The sequence below is a fragment of the Saccostrea echinata genome, unplaced genomic scaffold, assembly GCF_033153115.1.
Source record: "Saccostrea echinata isolate AGI-Se365-2 ecotype Australia unplaced genomic scaffold, CSIRO_AGI_Sech_v1 ptg000036l, whole genome shotgun sequence".
NCBI classification, from domain to species: domain Eukaryota; kingdom Metazoa; phylum Mollusca; class Bivalvia; order Ostreida; family Ostreidae; genus Saccostrea; species Saccostrea echinata.
The window spans coordinates 1,294,904-1,311,194 of NW_026889785.1; the positions used below are offsets into that span (position 1 = coordinate 1,294,904).

At 34.3% G+C, this 16,291-nt stretch overlaps 1 protein-coding gene across 1 annotated transcript; it reads left to right on the forward strand.

Moving 5' to 3' along the window:
* On the forward strand, positions 1 to 1,017 carry LOC133199826 (uncharacterized). Its single transcript, XM_061335652.1, has one exon. It carries the CDS (start codon positions 1 to 3, stop codon positions 1,015 to 1,017), a length of 1,017 nt encoding a protein of 338 aa, XP_061191636.1.
* The last annotated feature ends 15,274 nt before the right edge of the window (positions 1,018 to 16,291 follow it).

The following is a 16,291-nucleotide window of genomic DNA, read 5'->3' on the forward strand; positions in this document are numbered from 1 at the left end:
ATGCCGGTGAAATTAAAGGATATTTACCAGAAAAGCGCCGATTTAACTTGTTTAATTCAGTGGTTAATTGGATTGAATGTTCTGATTGATTTAAATGGGGAAACATGTAAAAGTTGTGAGACGGGAAAATTTGGATTAAGGAAGGATTCTAGTTATTCCAGAGACGAACATGTTTGGAGATGCTCCAACAAAAAATGTCACAAGAAAGTGTCCGTGAGAGTTGGGAGCTGGTTCGAGAATCATAAATTAACTCTGGAAAAAATTCTTTTAATTACTTATTTTTGGGTGTACCAAGTAAGTGAATTATTTGTCAGACACGAACTTGAAATTGCATGTCAAACCATCGTAGACTGGTACAATTTCGCACGGGAGGTTTGCACCTGCGTATTAGAAAAGGAATCTGAGAAAATAGGAGGAGAGGGGAAAGTTGTCGAGATAGACGAGAGCAAATTTGGAAAGAGAAAATTTCATAAAGGACGAAAAGTTGAAGGTGTGTGGGTGTTTGGAGGGATAGAGAGAGGATCAAAGAAGTGTTTTTTCACGACAATGACAGATCGCTCGAGAGAAACATTACTCGGCATCATAAAACAAAATATTTTACCGGGAACTACTATTATATCTGACTGCTGGAAAGCATATGACATTCTCGACCAGGAGGGATTCGATCACTTAAAGGTTAACCATTCTCTGCATTTTGTTGACCCTACCACTGGTGCACACACAAACACGATCGAGTCAACTTGGAGAGCATTGAAAAAATCACTGCCAGTGAGCGGGACTGTTAAATCTCTCTATGACACTTATTTTAGCCAGTACTGTATACGTAAAAAATACTTAAAAGATTCCTCAGATCCTTTCCTAAAATTTCTAGAACTTATAAAGTCCGTGTACAACCCCCAAATTCTCATCCCTCAACTTACTTCCGACAAACCTACATCGCCTAAGAAACAACGACATGTGCTGCTGCCTATTTTGTCTCCAAATATTAATGACAGCATGGATGATTTTGATATTTAAGGTAAGTAGTGTTTTTATTTTTTTGATACCGGCATTTCATTATTACCTAATCACTCGATCGAATGCGTTTTGTTGAAGCGAGGAGAAAATGGCGGTTTGTTTACATTGTGCATAGCAACGGCAAGGGAAATAACCGCTCATGCGCAGTCGCGTGATTCTGGGGACCGGCATACTAGAAACTTCCCCTATTTCCTTATATGGATCTATCTAGGCGGAGCAACTGTCATGACGTCAAACCTCATTACCATATTATCTTCATGTGTAGCCTTAACTGTACTGCGTACTGTATAAAGCAAAACTGAAATAATAAAATTCTTAAATATAATAAATAATTTTATGAAATAAATGACCCCATCACTGTTACATGTTGAATTTCAGTTGATTTTAAATTTTTCAGGGAATCATTTCATTAATGCTATGGCAACCTCCCGTTACTCGTCTACAGTGGAGACAACAAATGCCAACAGAGCGAATCGACTTATCCTCGGTCCATGCACTGATCAACTACGTGATGTTTTACACCATCTCGTACCACAGTCAACATTTCTACGTGTCATGAATCAAAAGAGAAGCATTCTTTTCCATCCAACGGCATCACAAAGGAATCTTATTTTTGCTACCCGTGGTCCTTATTCTGGAAACTATGATGACATGGACTTTTCTTTATTGTACACACTACTTAGAAACATTTGTAACATACAACCACACAGGAGAGGATGGGGATGTGATCCAGACCCCACTGATAGATCTCTCTCTGCCAACATTGAGAGGATTCGTATAGCCGGAAAAAAGTGTGTCAATTCTCCCAGATTCGCCCTTTCCAATGCTGAATTCAACACAATCTGGTCAACTGTCAGATCAGCAGTCGTTGACATTGATACATACCTTAACAATGGAAACCAGTATGAAAGAGAGGTGGATTTTTTGAAACATGAGACAATGGACCCTGTCCGTGACCGTCTTTACACAGAAGAACCAAGAAAACAGTGTGAAGAAGATGCATCCAAAGGCAAGATAAATCAAGGTCTGTACCAGATTAAAATAATTTTAAAACTGTGTATCATTTATAGTATTTATGCCCATGTAATTGAAGATTCGGGGGCATTTAGTTTTTACCCTGTCCGTCCGTCTGTTTGTCCGCAAAACCTTTAACCTCGCCCATAACTTTTGATTGCTGGAGCTATGGCTTTTATATTTCACACGTGTATTCCTTGTGACAAGATCTTTTCTTGGGCACCATCATATTTGACCTTTTGAGCTTGACCTTGGAGTTTGCCCAGTTTTGCAAATGTACCCAACTTAAACTTTGGTCAATAACTTTTAAACAAATGAATCTAGGGCTTTCATACTTTACATATGTAATTTTTGTGACAAGACCTTCCTTTGGATACCAATAACTTTGACCCTGTAACATTGACCTAGGAGTTTGACCTACCGGTACTTTAAAAAAAAAACTTTAACCTTGTTCATAACTTTTGAACGGTTGGTACTAGGGCTTTCATACTTCACATGTGTAATTTTTGTGGCAATACTTTACTTATGAAATCAACAACTTTGACCTCTTTTGACCTTGATCGTGGAGTTTGAACTATTTTTGAAAGAAATTATCCTTGGCAATAACTTTTAAATGAATTGTGCAGGGGCTTTCAGATTTCAAAAGTAAATTTCTCTTGAGAAGATTGTTCCCTGTGCACCATTAATTTGGACAACTTGACCTTGATGTTTGATTTACTTTTGAAAAACTTTATCCTTTTCCACATTTTTCAATGGTTGCTGCTGGGGCTTTCATATTTCACAGGTTTATTTTTCAAACAAGACATTACTTTTGGTACAAACATATTTGATTTGCATTTTAGAATGTTTAACCTTTGCTATAAGTTGCCATAAGTGGGCATCAGTATTTCATAAACGCATCTTTTTTAATACGTAAAATTGGGTGATTCATTTTGTTTGTTTGTTTGTTTATAGTTTAACGTCCCTCTCGAGAATTTTTCACTCATATGGAGACGCAACCACTTGCCAGTGGAGAGCTACAAATTTTGACCAATACTCGGCACTGGGGGCCATTGAGCAGTGAGGGATCTTTTTCGTGCCAGCACCTACTGCGACACTGGACCTCGGTTTATACGATCTCATCCGAAGGACCGGTCTCCACGTCCCACAACGGGATTTGAAACCGCGACTCTAGAGCGAATGCTCTAACCACTGCGCCACGCGGGCGACTGGTTGATTCATAAATGACAAATAAATGGTAATAATTCATTATAATTCACACCTATTGGCGAACGATGGATCAGATATTTTTGTGGGGACGGGTTCAAATATAAACACTCACTTTCAATTTTTGTAGGAAGCAGGTATTAATTAGCATGATTTTCTATTGATAAAAAAAAAATTAAATTCTTTGTGTATGGAGTGCACCAGATGCATCCCCTTTAAAACATATGGAATCTTTACACCTTCAACATTCTTCTTGTAATGTATGACTGTGATCAAGGTCGTTTTGTAACGTTTTTACTATGTATAAATGATTAATAATTGGGTCCGCTTAGGTTTCCTACCTAAGAATCACGTTTATATTGAATCAAACAAACTCCAATAAAACCAATGACACAGATAATACAACTGACTGAATTCCACTGTATATACTTTTTCCTTGATCCTATCTGAATAATGATTAGTAAACAAACAGTAAAGAACTATATAACAAAAGAATAACCTATAATCAATTCAATCAAAGATGCCAGCCTAACTAAATATTTATTAACCGATCCCTGAAGCTGCAGACTGAGTGGTTTAACCAACAGTTCTGTTGTTTCCCGACACAGCCTGCAACTACCTAAAAACCCTAGCACAAAGTCACAGGGACACCTTGAAGTCACAGAGACACAAGCTAAAATCACCAAGACACCATAGCTAGTCTCCAGGACACTATATTACTTTTGGTTACAGACACAAGCTTAAGTCACCGAGACACTATAGCTAGACACAAAGACACTAGGGAACTAGGTCCTTGAGCTGAGTGGTCTACCCAGCAATTCTGTTGTTTCCTGACACAGTCCAGAGACCCAAACTCACCAAACTCCAAGAGTGAGTTACACCAAAAGTAAACAAAAGCTTGATTGATCCCTGTATTTATACAATTATACATCTGCTCAATAAGTACTGATTGGTTAATAATTCTAAGAATTTGGTTGGCTGAAATATCAGTTTGACTGGCTAAATACAAACTAATTCGATTGGATGATTCAAAACCTATTTCAATCCACTATACTAATTCTATTTCATTACAGCGATCACAGGAATTGAAAAAATGTTCTGCTTGTATTTTTTGCTAAATTACAACCGATAATAACCACAAGGTTTTAATTCTGAAATAAAATCATTTTTTTATTTCTACTATTTAATGGATAAAAATAATACCTGTGGATTTTAATTTTAATCAGTCGGAATTTCTGAAAACCTTGAATTGTTTGGCAGTCTATTCACGAATATCGAATAAAAAGAAATTTCAAATAAATTATAATTACATATTAGTTGTTTATAAATCATACAGTTTCAAATTGTTTGTTTGTTTGTTTGTTTGTATGTTGTTTAACGTCCCTCTCGAGAATTTTTCACTCATATGGAGACGCCACCACTTGCCAGTGGAGAACTGCAAATTTTGTCCTATACTCGGCACTTACGGTCATTGATCAATGAAGGATCTTTTTCGTGCCAGCACCTACTGCAACACGGGACCTGGGTTTATACGGTCGCATCCGAAGGACCGGTCTCCACGTCCCACAGTGGGATTCGAACCCGCAACGTAAGGATCAACTCCTTACTCTGTGACTCTTGAGCAGACGCTCTAGCCACTGCGCCACGCAGGCGACTGTTTTAATTTGTAGTTCGTAGATTATTTGAGTTTTCATGTAATGTACATGGACTTGTATACAAGTACATAACATGCTAAGTGTTTGCTGTGACTATTTTTAAAATACATGTAATATATGTAATATATGTAAAACTCTAGCAATTTTTTAAATGAAGGATTTTACAAGGTCTTGGTCATGTTGTTGTTATTTTATAAAAAGAGAGCTAAAGAAATATCTTTAACCCCCCTCTGGGTTTTTCTCTAATATAAAATTATAATGTAAAATTCAGCTCTGTAATGAAACGTGATAATCACAATTCTATATAAAGTTCTCTTAATGGATTTTAATCTGGTCCCACTTGATATATATATATATATATATATATATATATATATATATATATATATATATATATATATATATATATATATATATATATATATATATATATATATATATATCTATATATCTCTCATTAGAATCTATATATATATATATATATATATATATATATATATATATATATATATATATATATATATATATATATATATATATATATATATGACTAATTAATTATGAATTAAAATCTTCACAAAAGGACGCATGAAATAAATGGTTAATTGGTTTCAAATTCAAATTTTGCAACTGGTTTTTAATCTCATATCTGAATAATAATTTTGTTCCTGTCACATATTTGTATTCTTTTAGATTTTTTTTTTAGATCGATCACTGTTCATAATCTTCATTATATCAATTGCAAACTAAAAAAATCCAATATTCCTGGACATTTCTTTTTAGATGAAATCAAGATACAACAGCTTGAAACCAATGCGTATGTAAAGGGTATGTAGAAATCTTTATATATTTAAAAAAGTATTGTATAGTTAGTTCTTTGATTTTGAAGAATTGAACTTATTATAGTTTTAAAGGTATTGCCACCTACCATTTTGACATCTACAATTATATATCTAGCTCAATATGCTAAATTTTTATTTTTATTTCTTTTAAACTGTAATATTTGTCAAATATAAGTTGAGGCTTTGCCTTACTTAAAGCTTATTCATAAGTGTAAGACAGCTTGGCTTTGAGGTTCAAATCAGTCACGATACGCTAGTGGTAGGGCGTTCGCTTCGTGATCAGGGGGCACCTAGTCAAACCTTAGACGTAAAGTAGAAAGTGAGTTTTCCTTTGCCAAAGGAGGTGCATTACAAGTGAAAGTCACTGGTGTTTTAAATGAGACCTATAAAAATATGTCCCATGCCGTTCCATGTCATGGTAGGTGTTTGCACGATAAAGAACCCTAACTACTCAAAGACCCTGAGTGCTTAGTTCGGTCTAAATTTGAAGCTCTTCAGTGGTACATAGTGAAGTATCTATATTATGGACAAAATTCTTAATTGAGACTTAAAAGACATACAATCAATCAAATCGGGATTTTTGTATCGTCTGCAGAGCATAGTAGCACTTTGGGATCATTTTACCTGGTGTCTTTTGTCCGTCCGTTACTCTATCTCAATTTATATCTTGAGAACTGTAGAAGGTATAGAATTTATTTACTTGGTCACGTATCGCATCGTACTATGGCCTTTGTAGATTATCATGGTTATGGACTTTGTGACCTTTCAACTTGATCTCAGGTCCATTTTCCAAATTAGTTTATACTGCCGATATACAGAATATTTTTTGACATTTCTGATGTGAGTTTGTGTTATTTAAGAAGTGCACTGTTTGTTGTAAGACAAAGAACTACCAGTGGTGCAGTCCACTTGTTCTAGAACTTTGACCTATTCATCAAAATTATGCAGTACCTAATTCATTAGTGTTTTAATACCCCCCGAAAATGAAGTTGTTTTTTTTTGGGGGGGGGGTATATAGGAATCACCTTGTCCGTCTGTCTAGCTGTCTGTCTGTCTGTGCAAACGTGTCCGGTCCATATCTTTCTTACGGAGGATCATTAGAATCTACCACTTCACACAAAAATGTCCATGACCTTAGAGTGTGTCATGACCTTGACACAAGGTCATTTGGGCAAGTTCAAGGTAACTGAATGAAAATGTTCATAATTCGAGTCCGGTCAATATCTTCATGTGCATAAACTTGGTGAGTTCCCATTTTACACAAAGATTGCTTATTACCTGAAGGTGTGTCATGACCTTTACCCAAGGTCATTTGGGCAAGTTCAGGATCACTGACAGAAAAAGTTCATAATTCATGTCCAGTCCATATCTTTCTTATGGAGAATAATGTTGGGATGTTGGGAGTTTCCACTTCACACAAAGATTGCTTATTACCTGAGGGTGTGTCATGATTTTGACCTATAGTCACTGTAGAAAAAATGGATAAATAATGCATCAATACTTTCAAATAGATAAATACTTGAAAAATTGTTATTTAATTTTTCAGTGTAATAAAATAAGGTTATTATTTGTATTGATGTTTTATTAGGCTGCGCCTTAGTTTCATTTATCAAAAAAAATTAATGAGCAATTGCCAGTAAATTTTCACTCTAAATGTTTAAACAAACTGTGAACACCTCTTAGATCCATCAAATACTAGTATTAGTGACTTGGCACCTTCTCATAAAACCCGGCGGGGGTATTTGTCCCTTTTGGACAGTTCTAGTTAAATATAGAAGCACATGGGTTTTGATAAGTAGCATTTATATTACATGAGTATGAGTTGATAACACTATACATTTACACTGTATGATAAACAGTTGTCACACAAACTGAATTTTATACTACTAAAATACATCGGGATCGGTTTACCGATATGGATTGGACTTGAAATAAAACTGTAAACTGACAAATGGAATGAAGACAGACGGAAATTTCTTTCTAGTTTTAAATGAAATATTAAGATAACGAACAGATATCAAGCTCAAATGCCCATTAAAATAATACAAATTCGGAGCAGAGTAAACACGGACCTCTAAAAACATCAGAGGTAGGATGGGGTGCCATAGAGGTCTCAGCAAGGTGTTGTTTATAAATTGTATTCATATCATTTATTTCTTATAATTTCAAATTTATTATTTCTATTTCATTATTTATTTTAGCTTTCAGGGTTGAGGAATCTTACTTTTATTTGTTTACCACACTTTCTGAAGATGTCATTCTATCGAAGTCCTAATATCTTTAAAATATTTTTTTTTGCAGGTATATACATGAAATTTAATGCTAGTATGCATATGAATAGCTGAACATAAGAGACGTTTACACTTTGCGACATAAAAGCAATATATCCCTGAAATATAGTTCCACCGACGTCATTATTATGACCTTGTTATTGTGTTTAATGTAAAATTGATTCATTAAAATATTTTTAAAAACCTTGTAAAAAGAAGTTTTGTATGAAAAAATAGAAAACAACTACAGAATACATTTCAAAATAACGACTTAGATGACAAATCTTTAAAATTGATGAAGCTTTTTCAAACTGATTGGATGATTTATATTTTTAAGATGCTGTTAATATTCCAACTGAAAGATTTATGGCATACATGAAAAAGGGGAGAACCACAGTTCGTCATGCACGAGGGATCGTGGTTGGTTGTGCTGGAGCAGGGAAGACGACTCTTCTCTACAGACTGATGGGGAAAAGTCTTGAAGAAATTAAGGAAATAAAATCGACTAGAGGTCTCCATGTCTACCAACACATATTTTCTGTGAGAAAAGGAGATTTAACAGGTACAATGTTCTTTAACCAGCTATGAATACAATTATTGTTAGGAAAAATATCCTAGTTAATAAACAAAAAATGGACGTAAGATCTTTTTTTGCAAATTTTGTTATCCCTCCGTTGTTATATTTTTCATTCATTGATTTCGGCAATCCATGGATTCAGACTGACATTTTCATATCACTTATTAGGCCTTTGTTTTTTGTACTAAGATTGACTTCGGATTGTTCTAATCTATATGATTAATACTTAGTGCTCATGGCATATCATATAAGCCTGGACACAGAAAAGTTATTTTTGCAGATATTCCGGCCCTTGATTACTTTTGTGGTATACTAATATGTGAAATCTTAATGAAATATATGGAGATAACGAACAGTATTCAAGCTCAAAAGTCCATTATACAATACAAAATAGGAGCAGAGCAAACACGGACCTCCAAACATCAGAGGTGGGATCAGGTGCCATGGAGGAGTGAGCATCCCCTGCCGACCGGTCACACCCGCCGTGTGCTCCTTGTCATGATCGGGAAATAACGGAAAAATCCGTCGACAATTCAGTGTGTAAATAATGGCCTAACAATTAGTATGAAAAACGTCAGTCAGCATTTGACTCAATGATAAATTGTATTTGCTGACAAGGTCATTGTATCGACCATAGAACTTACGAAATGATGACTATAGACGAGACAGCTGATATTCTTGTTTCATCAACTTATTTGTCAATAATTTACCTCGTTTTAGAAATTGTACATACGTAGAGCATGCTCTTGCGTATCGAATCAACTGAGAGATATAAACCCCGTTTGCAGGTGATGAAGGTATATTGTTGCATAAGTAATTGAAGTTGACGATTGAAAAGTTAAAGTCATCACGTTTATCATGAAGCTTGGTTGTTAGATTACCATTAACGTCTTTTGCAAGTAAAATATCCAAATATGTATCAGACTCTGTGGTATCTTTTATCTCAAGCTCACCGAGATATATCGTATCGACATAAGAATGAAAATAACCATTGTTAATTGACAATACGTCGTTGATATATCTAAATGTCGAGTTGAAGGTCACAGCAAGTGTTTTCTTCTTTTCACGTATAAGATTTTTGACAAATTCTGCTTCATATAAATACAAAAAAAGGTCTGCTAATAACGGGGCGCAATTGGTACCCATGGGAATTCCAATAGGTTGTTGGAAGACCTGGTCTCCAAAAACCACATAGATATCGTCAATCAGAAACTCAAGCATATTTTAATGTCAACTTCAGAGTACTTGTGTGTACAATCAGAATATTTTTAACAAAATGATTTTGCAAATGACCAATGACAAGGTAAGTAAATTTACGAGTTCCATTTTTATTGAAAAAGCAGCTGTCAATGATATCAAAAAGCCTGGACTTTAATTTATCGTGGGGAATGGTTGTGTATAAAGTTGAAAGGTAGTAAGTTTTTAAGCTGTTGATTTTGGTAAAATCTTGTGATTTCAAATTTTCCAAAAAGCTCCTTGGAATTGTTAAGTGTCTACATCTAATTTACACCACTTCTCGAATATATTGTTGCACAGTACTCTTGAAGTTCCTCCTTCACTACTGTTAATATCTAAGTGAGGAGTAAAGAAAGAGGCTTGGTTGAACATTTACTGGAACCCTCTATGTATCTTCGTAAGGATTTTTATGAAGTTTCGGAATCCAATATAGATATGGTAATTCAAATTCATTTTGGTTGTTTGAAATATTCAAAACTTACGTATGATTTTGAAGAATTTCTTCCTTAGAAAGAGAATTATGAGTACAAGTTTGGCTTTCCAGAAAGCCTGAAATGTCATCTCTTTGGCTTCATTAATAGACAGTGGAATGTAACATTTTTTTTCCTCAGCGATTACAAGCAGAACTTTTTTCCAAAAAAGGGGGGTAGTCAGAAAAAAAAATTACAACTTACCTGGATAATCTTACACTAGGAAAAAAAGGAGTGTTCAAAATCGAAATTCTTATTTCGTGGATAAGGAGGGAAGATTTAAACTTTTTGATTTTCTCGAAAAACACATGGGGGGGGGGGGTATGAATATGCTGCAACAAAAAAATGTGGGGAAGGGAGAGGCAAGCTGCCTTTCAGTGAACATTTGCAACAGTACTTTCAAATATTTTTTTTTGTCTATGTGTTTAAAAAATGTAACCACTAAGCAGTACTCGTAAAATTTGTAAACAATTGTTATACAAGAAGATGGGTAAAACCTTAGCGTTCTTATTGACTTTACATCACAGCAGCTTACTCGGACAACAGCCAAGAATATTAAAGCGCTAACCTGAATTAGTCCGGTGTAATATGATGAGACCCCCCCCCCCCGAGACTTCCCCCCGGAAATCTGGCTATATATAGTAAGACTCCCCGCTAGGGGGGGGGGGGGAGAATTACTATATAGTTAGCCTTCCCCCTTAAACGACCATATAGTGAGGCTTCCCCCTTCCGTGTACAGTTGTATTTTATTTACATCGACGGTGTATATATATTTGCATTTTGATAATGATTTTATAAAATAGATACATGTATGAATAAATATAGAAGTGCGCATTAAAAATTATTGGAATTTGCTTATGTTAAAATTCATGGAGAATGTAATAAATACATGCAATATAGTAAAGAAAGATGTATACTAGTAACAAAAACGTATATTTTTCATTCAGTTATCTCACATCAATATACATGTACATGTCATCCCAAAATTATTTTTGGATAACAAACTGTTAAAAGGCTATGAAGATGTTTTAATTATTAATTAACGGAGAACTTTTATTCATATACTGAAAAATATTGTTTTACAATGAAATAAAATATTCCGGAAACTACATTTGAGGGGAAGTCTCACTATGAAAGGGGGGGGGGGAGAGACAGGCTATATAGTGAGACCTTCCCGGGAGAAGTCTCATCTACTGCCAGACGATCTTCCGAGGGGAAGCTTCACTATATAGCCAGTCTTCCCGGAGGATATCTCACTATATAGCCAGCCTTCCGGGGGAAGTCTCACTATGGGAGAAGTCTCACTATACGTCACCGGCCCTCAGTTGATTTCGAAAGATTTTCCACTTTTAAATATTTGGTTTATCCAAAGAAATAACCCTCACATGCATTTAAATATAGGTCAGTAATAAAATTTAAACGTTGTAAGCTAAAATTATGCATTTACAAATTATCTGAAAGAGTAACAATTTACCAACCCTGATATTTAGGCTGTTAAAGGAAACAATCATTTTATATAATAATATTTCAAGAATAAGAGAAGTGATTTGATAGCTTTTTGCCATTAACCAATAATGCAATTTAAAGTTACACAGAGAAAACGATTGCAGGTGCTTTAATTATAAATTCTCAAAATACGGGTAAAGAAATTCCGTTTTATACAGAGGTAACAATATTGTATTTCTGACATTTATTTTTTATAGAACAAAAAACAAAGAAGAGTGCAGACATGCTTAAAAACTCACGATGATTATAATCTTTCTTCCAATGCCTGTAGTTTTAACATTTACTATTTGTTTTAAAAAAAATATTTTAAAAATGGCATCAAGTTATTGAATGACTAAGATACACATAAAGGTAAAATTTTCGACATCAATTCACATCAGTCGTATTTAAACTTTTAATGCGAGTATCTATACTTTGATTTTGGTTTTCTGTAAATTCTTGGATCCACGCCTTGGCTGATCTAATCGATGCCTTGATACACACGCGCTGGCCATCATTTACGTAACAGCCTAGATAAATGCATGTTATTTGAAGACCCGCCACTTTGTTTTTCTGTAAATACTTTGATCCACGCCTTGGCCGTTCTAATCGATGCCATGTTTAGTGCATTCCAATAAACACGCGCTGGCCATGATTAGATAACTGCATGTATTTTGAAGACCCACCACTATCCAAGCGATTCTGTCTCAGTGACTCTCTATGATTAATGTGTAATTTTCCTTTTTTAAGATGGCCTGTTTGACAGATCGCCCATTCCTTGTCATTTAGCAGTTTTGTTTACATCTCTATATTTAGAAATCGTGTCATTTGCCAGACCACCAGCTTGTCAATGGCAGCTTACACTGGGGCTTCATGTCCGGGTAACAAACTTAATGTGTCATCTCTCGAGAGAGATGACAATTAGTTGAATTACCACTTGTAGATTAAAATCCAAGTTCCTCTAAAATACATTTAATATAATGAGCCTTACAAACAAAGACAATGTTGTTACCTGCTTTGTCGGCAGGGACCAGTAAGTACTGATCATGTAATGTATCTAATTTCTTTTTTCCACTGGATTATTGAACACAGAAGAATAGATGGTTCTCACATTGCCCCTCATCTTTTAATGCGCGATTTTAACATATATCTGATACATTTAATCCATTCTGACAAAGTGTCTAGGTCTTCTTTTTCTTGTCTGGCCCATCGCCTGGCGTAATCCTCTACAGAATCCATAATATTTATGAAATTCCGACGCCAGTTAAAGGATCGGGGTTCCCTATATTAAGGACCTATTGAAATTAGTGATCTAAGGTCCTCAGTATTAACTATATTAACGTCACTGGTAATAACGTGTCAAGCAGGACTATAGTTATAGGGTGTTGAAGAACATGAACACGATGGAGGATTATGTTTCAGGTATTCGATATCCAGTGTTTAATGATATTTTAAAAACAAACAGAAACCTCCTACACTCTAGAAACTGTTGAAATAATATATGTATATTCCTCGTTTAAGAACCAATGTAAAAAAAAAATAAACAAGGAACAATGCAGAGGTGTTGGCTTACAACTTTGTCAGCTTTCATAGAAAGAAGGATGAGCAAGAGAAAGCTTTTCATTCACTGTTGTAATTTTAATCATCTTGTTTTTAAATAAAATTAATAAGAAAGATGAGTAAAAACCCCGGTTTTTCAGCGGCATATTCGTTATTGTGGTTCTACGAATCGCAGGTGGAATCGGCACGGCGATACAATTTTTAGTAAAATATAAACTTTACAAGTAAATGGCCAAAGAAGATTTCATTTGATACATGGCTGCATCATTTTTTTAATACCATTTATGCATTTTAAATACCTTCATGCTATATAAGAAACACTGCTATTAAACAGTATCTGTAGGTCATATCTCTGACCGTATGTCATAATGTGAAATCAATCCGGTAGGTTGGATAAGACTTATACCCTTGAAGGCACGAAAATACTCTGTCTTTTAAAGTTCCTTTTTTTCTGTGACCACAATAATATTTTTAAATAATTTGTATTCTTTTAAAAGATATTTTATGCTACGTGACAAAACAATATTTTTTTTCACCAAGAAACCTGCCTCTGATTAAAATCTTGAAATTTTATTGGTCGAGAAGAATACTGTATTAAATCCTATTAAGATATCTTTTAATATGCCCCTTCAACGTGACCTACTCACACCATATCAAATCAATATGCTTCCTCCATGTGCCATACTGTCCAGATCTTGTTCAATGTTTTTTTTCTCGTTTGAACACGCAAGGAGACTAATAAATGACGTCATATAAGCATCAAACGACGTCACAATGTAAACAGTTGTTACGGAAGTGTTAGGTCAGAGAAAATGAATTTTATTTAAAAAATTTCGACAAAATGCATTCGTTATGTAGAAACTTATAGGGGTAATACAGAAATATATTCTTTGTTGCTTATCATTTTAGTAGTGTACTATTTAAACGACAAAAACAAAGATTCTTTTTTAAAAAAAATCCCTTTTTAAAGTTCCAAGAACCTTTCTCGCTTTAAAAAGGTCCTGTGAAAATTTGGTGATCTTAAGTAGTCGTCGCATACAAATCCGAAAGATTGAAAAGAGTATTTGTGTTAATAATACATTCGATTTTTTAAAATTAACTAAAAAATGATAGACACAAAAGACAAACGTATTTTTTAAGATGAGGTATAATGGCATAAAGTGTATTTTTTAACACCCAAGCTGTCAAACATAGAACTTTAACCCCACCCCCTCCCAAGTCATATTTTGTTTTTTTTTAAATGCGCTAAATTGTATACTCAGTATATTGTAGGAGAAATCTAATTTAACAAAAAATATTATAGTTTCTAAGTAGGTTATTGGCAATTTTTGTTTCTATGAAGTCACAAACTATTCAGATTTTATGTTATTTTTCAGAAAGAGCAAACATGGACAAAATTTGTTCGAGTTTTACTATAAAGGTTATAGAGCTCCATAACAATATTTACATTTTTCATTGATATTATTATGCTACACATTATATCAAACTATTGAGATGGAGCAGACCTGCACTTTTACTCAAAATATCGACGGAATATAAACCTTTTTTCTGAATAAATCATGAAAATTTTGAATTTGCGTCATTTTCTGAAGTCATATCAAACATATGACGTCATGGTTTATTAAAATATTCAGTGCTTTGAAGTCTGCAGATATCACCCTGTTTTAGAATATAATTATGTATTTCTCCGTCAAAGTTTGATTTGGGGAGCAAATATTGGTTATGACCGAATATAGTCCTTTATTGCAAATCTTTACAGAGTAAACAACAATATTTATTGATTTTTCAGAAACAAGATCAAAATTTTCTTTAAAAACCATCTTATACACAGAAAATGATCATTAATTTCGATTTGAGCTGAAAATGGCCAAAAACATAAACATAAAATAGTCTTAAAATAAATCAAGAGGCCCAAGAGCCTTAACGGTCACCTGAGTATAATACAATAATTTAGAGGATCCACAGAGTATAAAATGAACTGAAAGATGAAGCTTTGTTGCCCAAAAGGAAGAAAAATAGGATGATCAGGATCAACAATATTATTAGTCTAGTATTCATTAACAGTTCATAATTAGCTTCTAATCTGTTCCCCATTTATTACTATCACCATACAGTATATTATCAAACTATCAGTGCTTTTCTACTATATTAATTCCTTTTTGGAATCCCTTACATCGGCCTCTCTTGGTCTTTGATGAACTTTTAATAAGACAAGTTATTTTTGTCTCATTTTTATTTATCTATTACTTACAAGTTACCTGATCATTAAAACTATGAAAGTACTTTTTGTATTATACAATAAAAATTCTTCCAAGTACCTTTGAAGTACATTATTTACAGTGATTAATTATCAAAAGTAAATGGCAAAGGGGAATAACTCCTCTCAGTATACTACAAATTAATAGAGACTTGGCCAGGACCAGAACACTTGACCACCAAATATTCAAAAATCTGGTAAAAATACCCTTCCTTATTAAAACTTTTCCTCTTTTTGCCTCTGATATGCTCAGGTGCAGAGAAGATTTTTAAAGAAATAATGCATTTTTACTACTGCAACAGATTCACAAAATTATCAATAGACCCCCCCCCTCCCCACCAAGAAACACCAGATCCTCTGACCCTGGGACCAGAAGTTTGCTCATCATAAGTAATCACTTTGTTTATCTGCTTAACACTAAGGAGCAGACAGGATTATTTATATAGAATTAATGCATTTTCACTATATTATCAAGAGCCCCACCCTTACACCAGCACATCTGACCCAGGGGTCATGCAATTCACTACTCTGGAAGAAGCACGCTTTCTCATCATAACTTTACACTTAGCTTCTTTGCTTTTTAACCAGAAGCAGAAAAGAATATTTTCAAAGAAATTTTGCTTTTTCACTATATAATCAATAGAGCCCCCCCCCCCCCTTCTTTCACAAGAACCCTTGAGCCTGGGGCCATGAAATTCACAA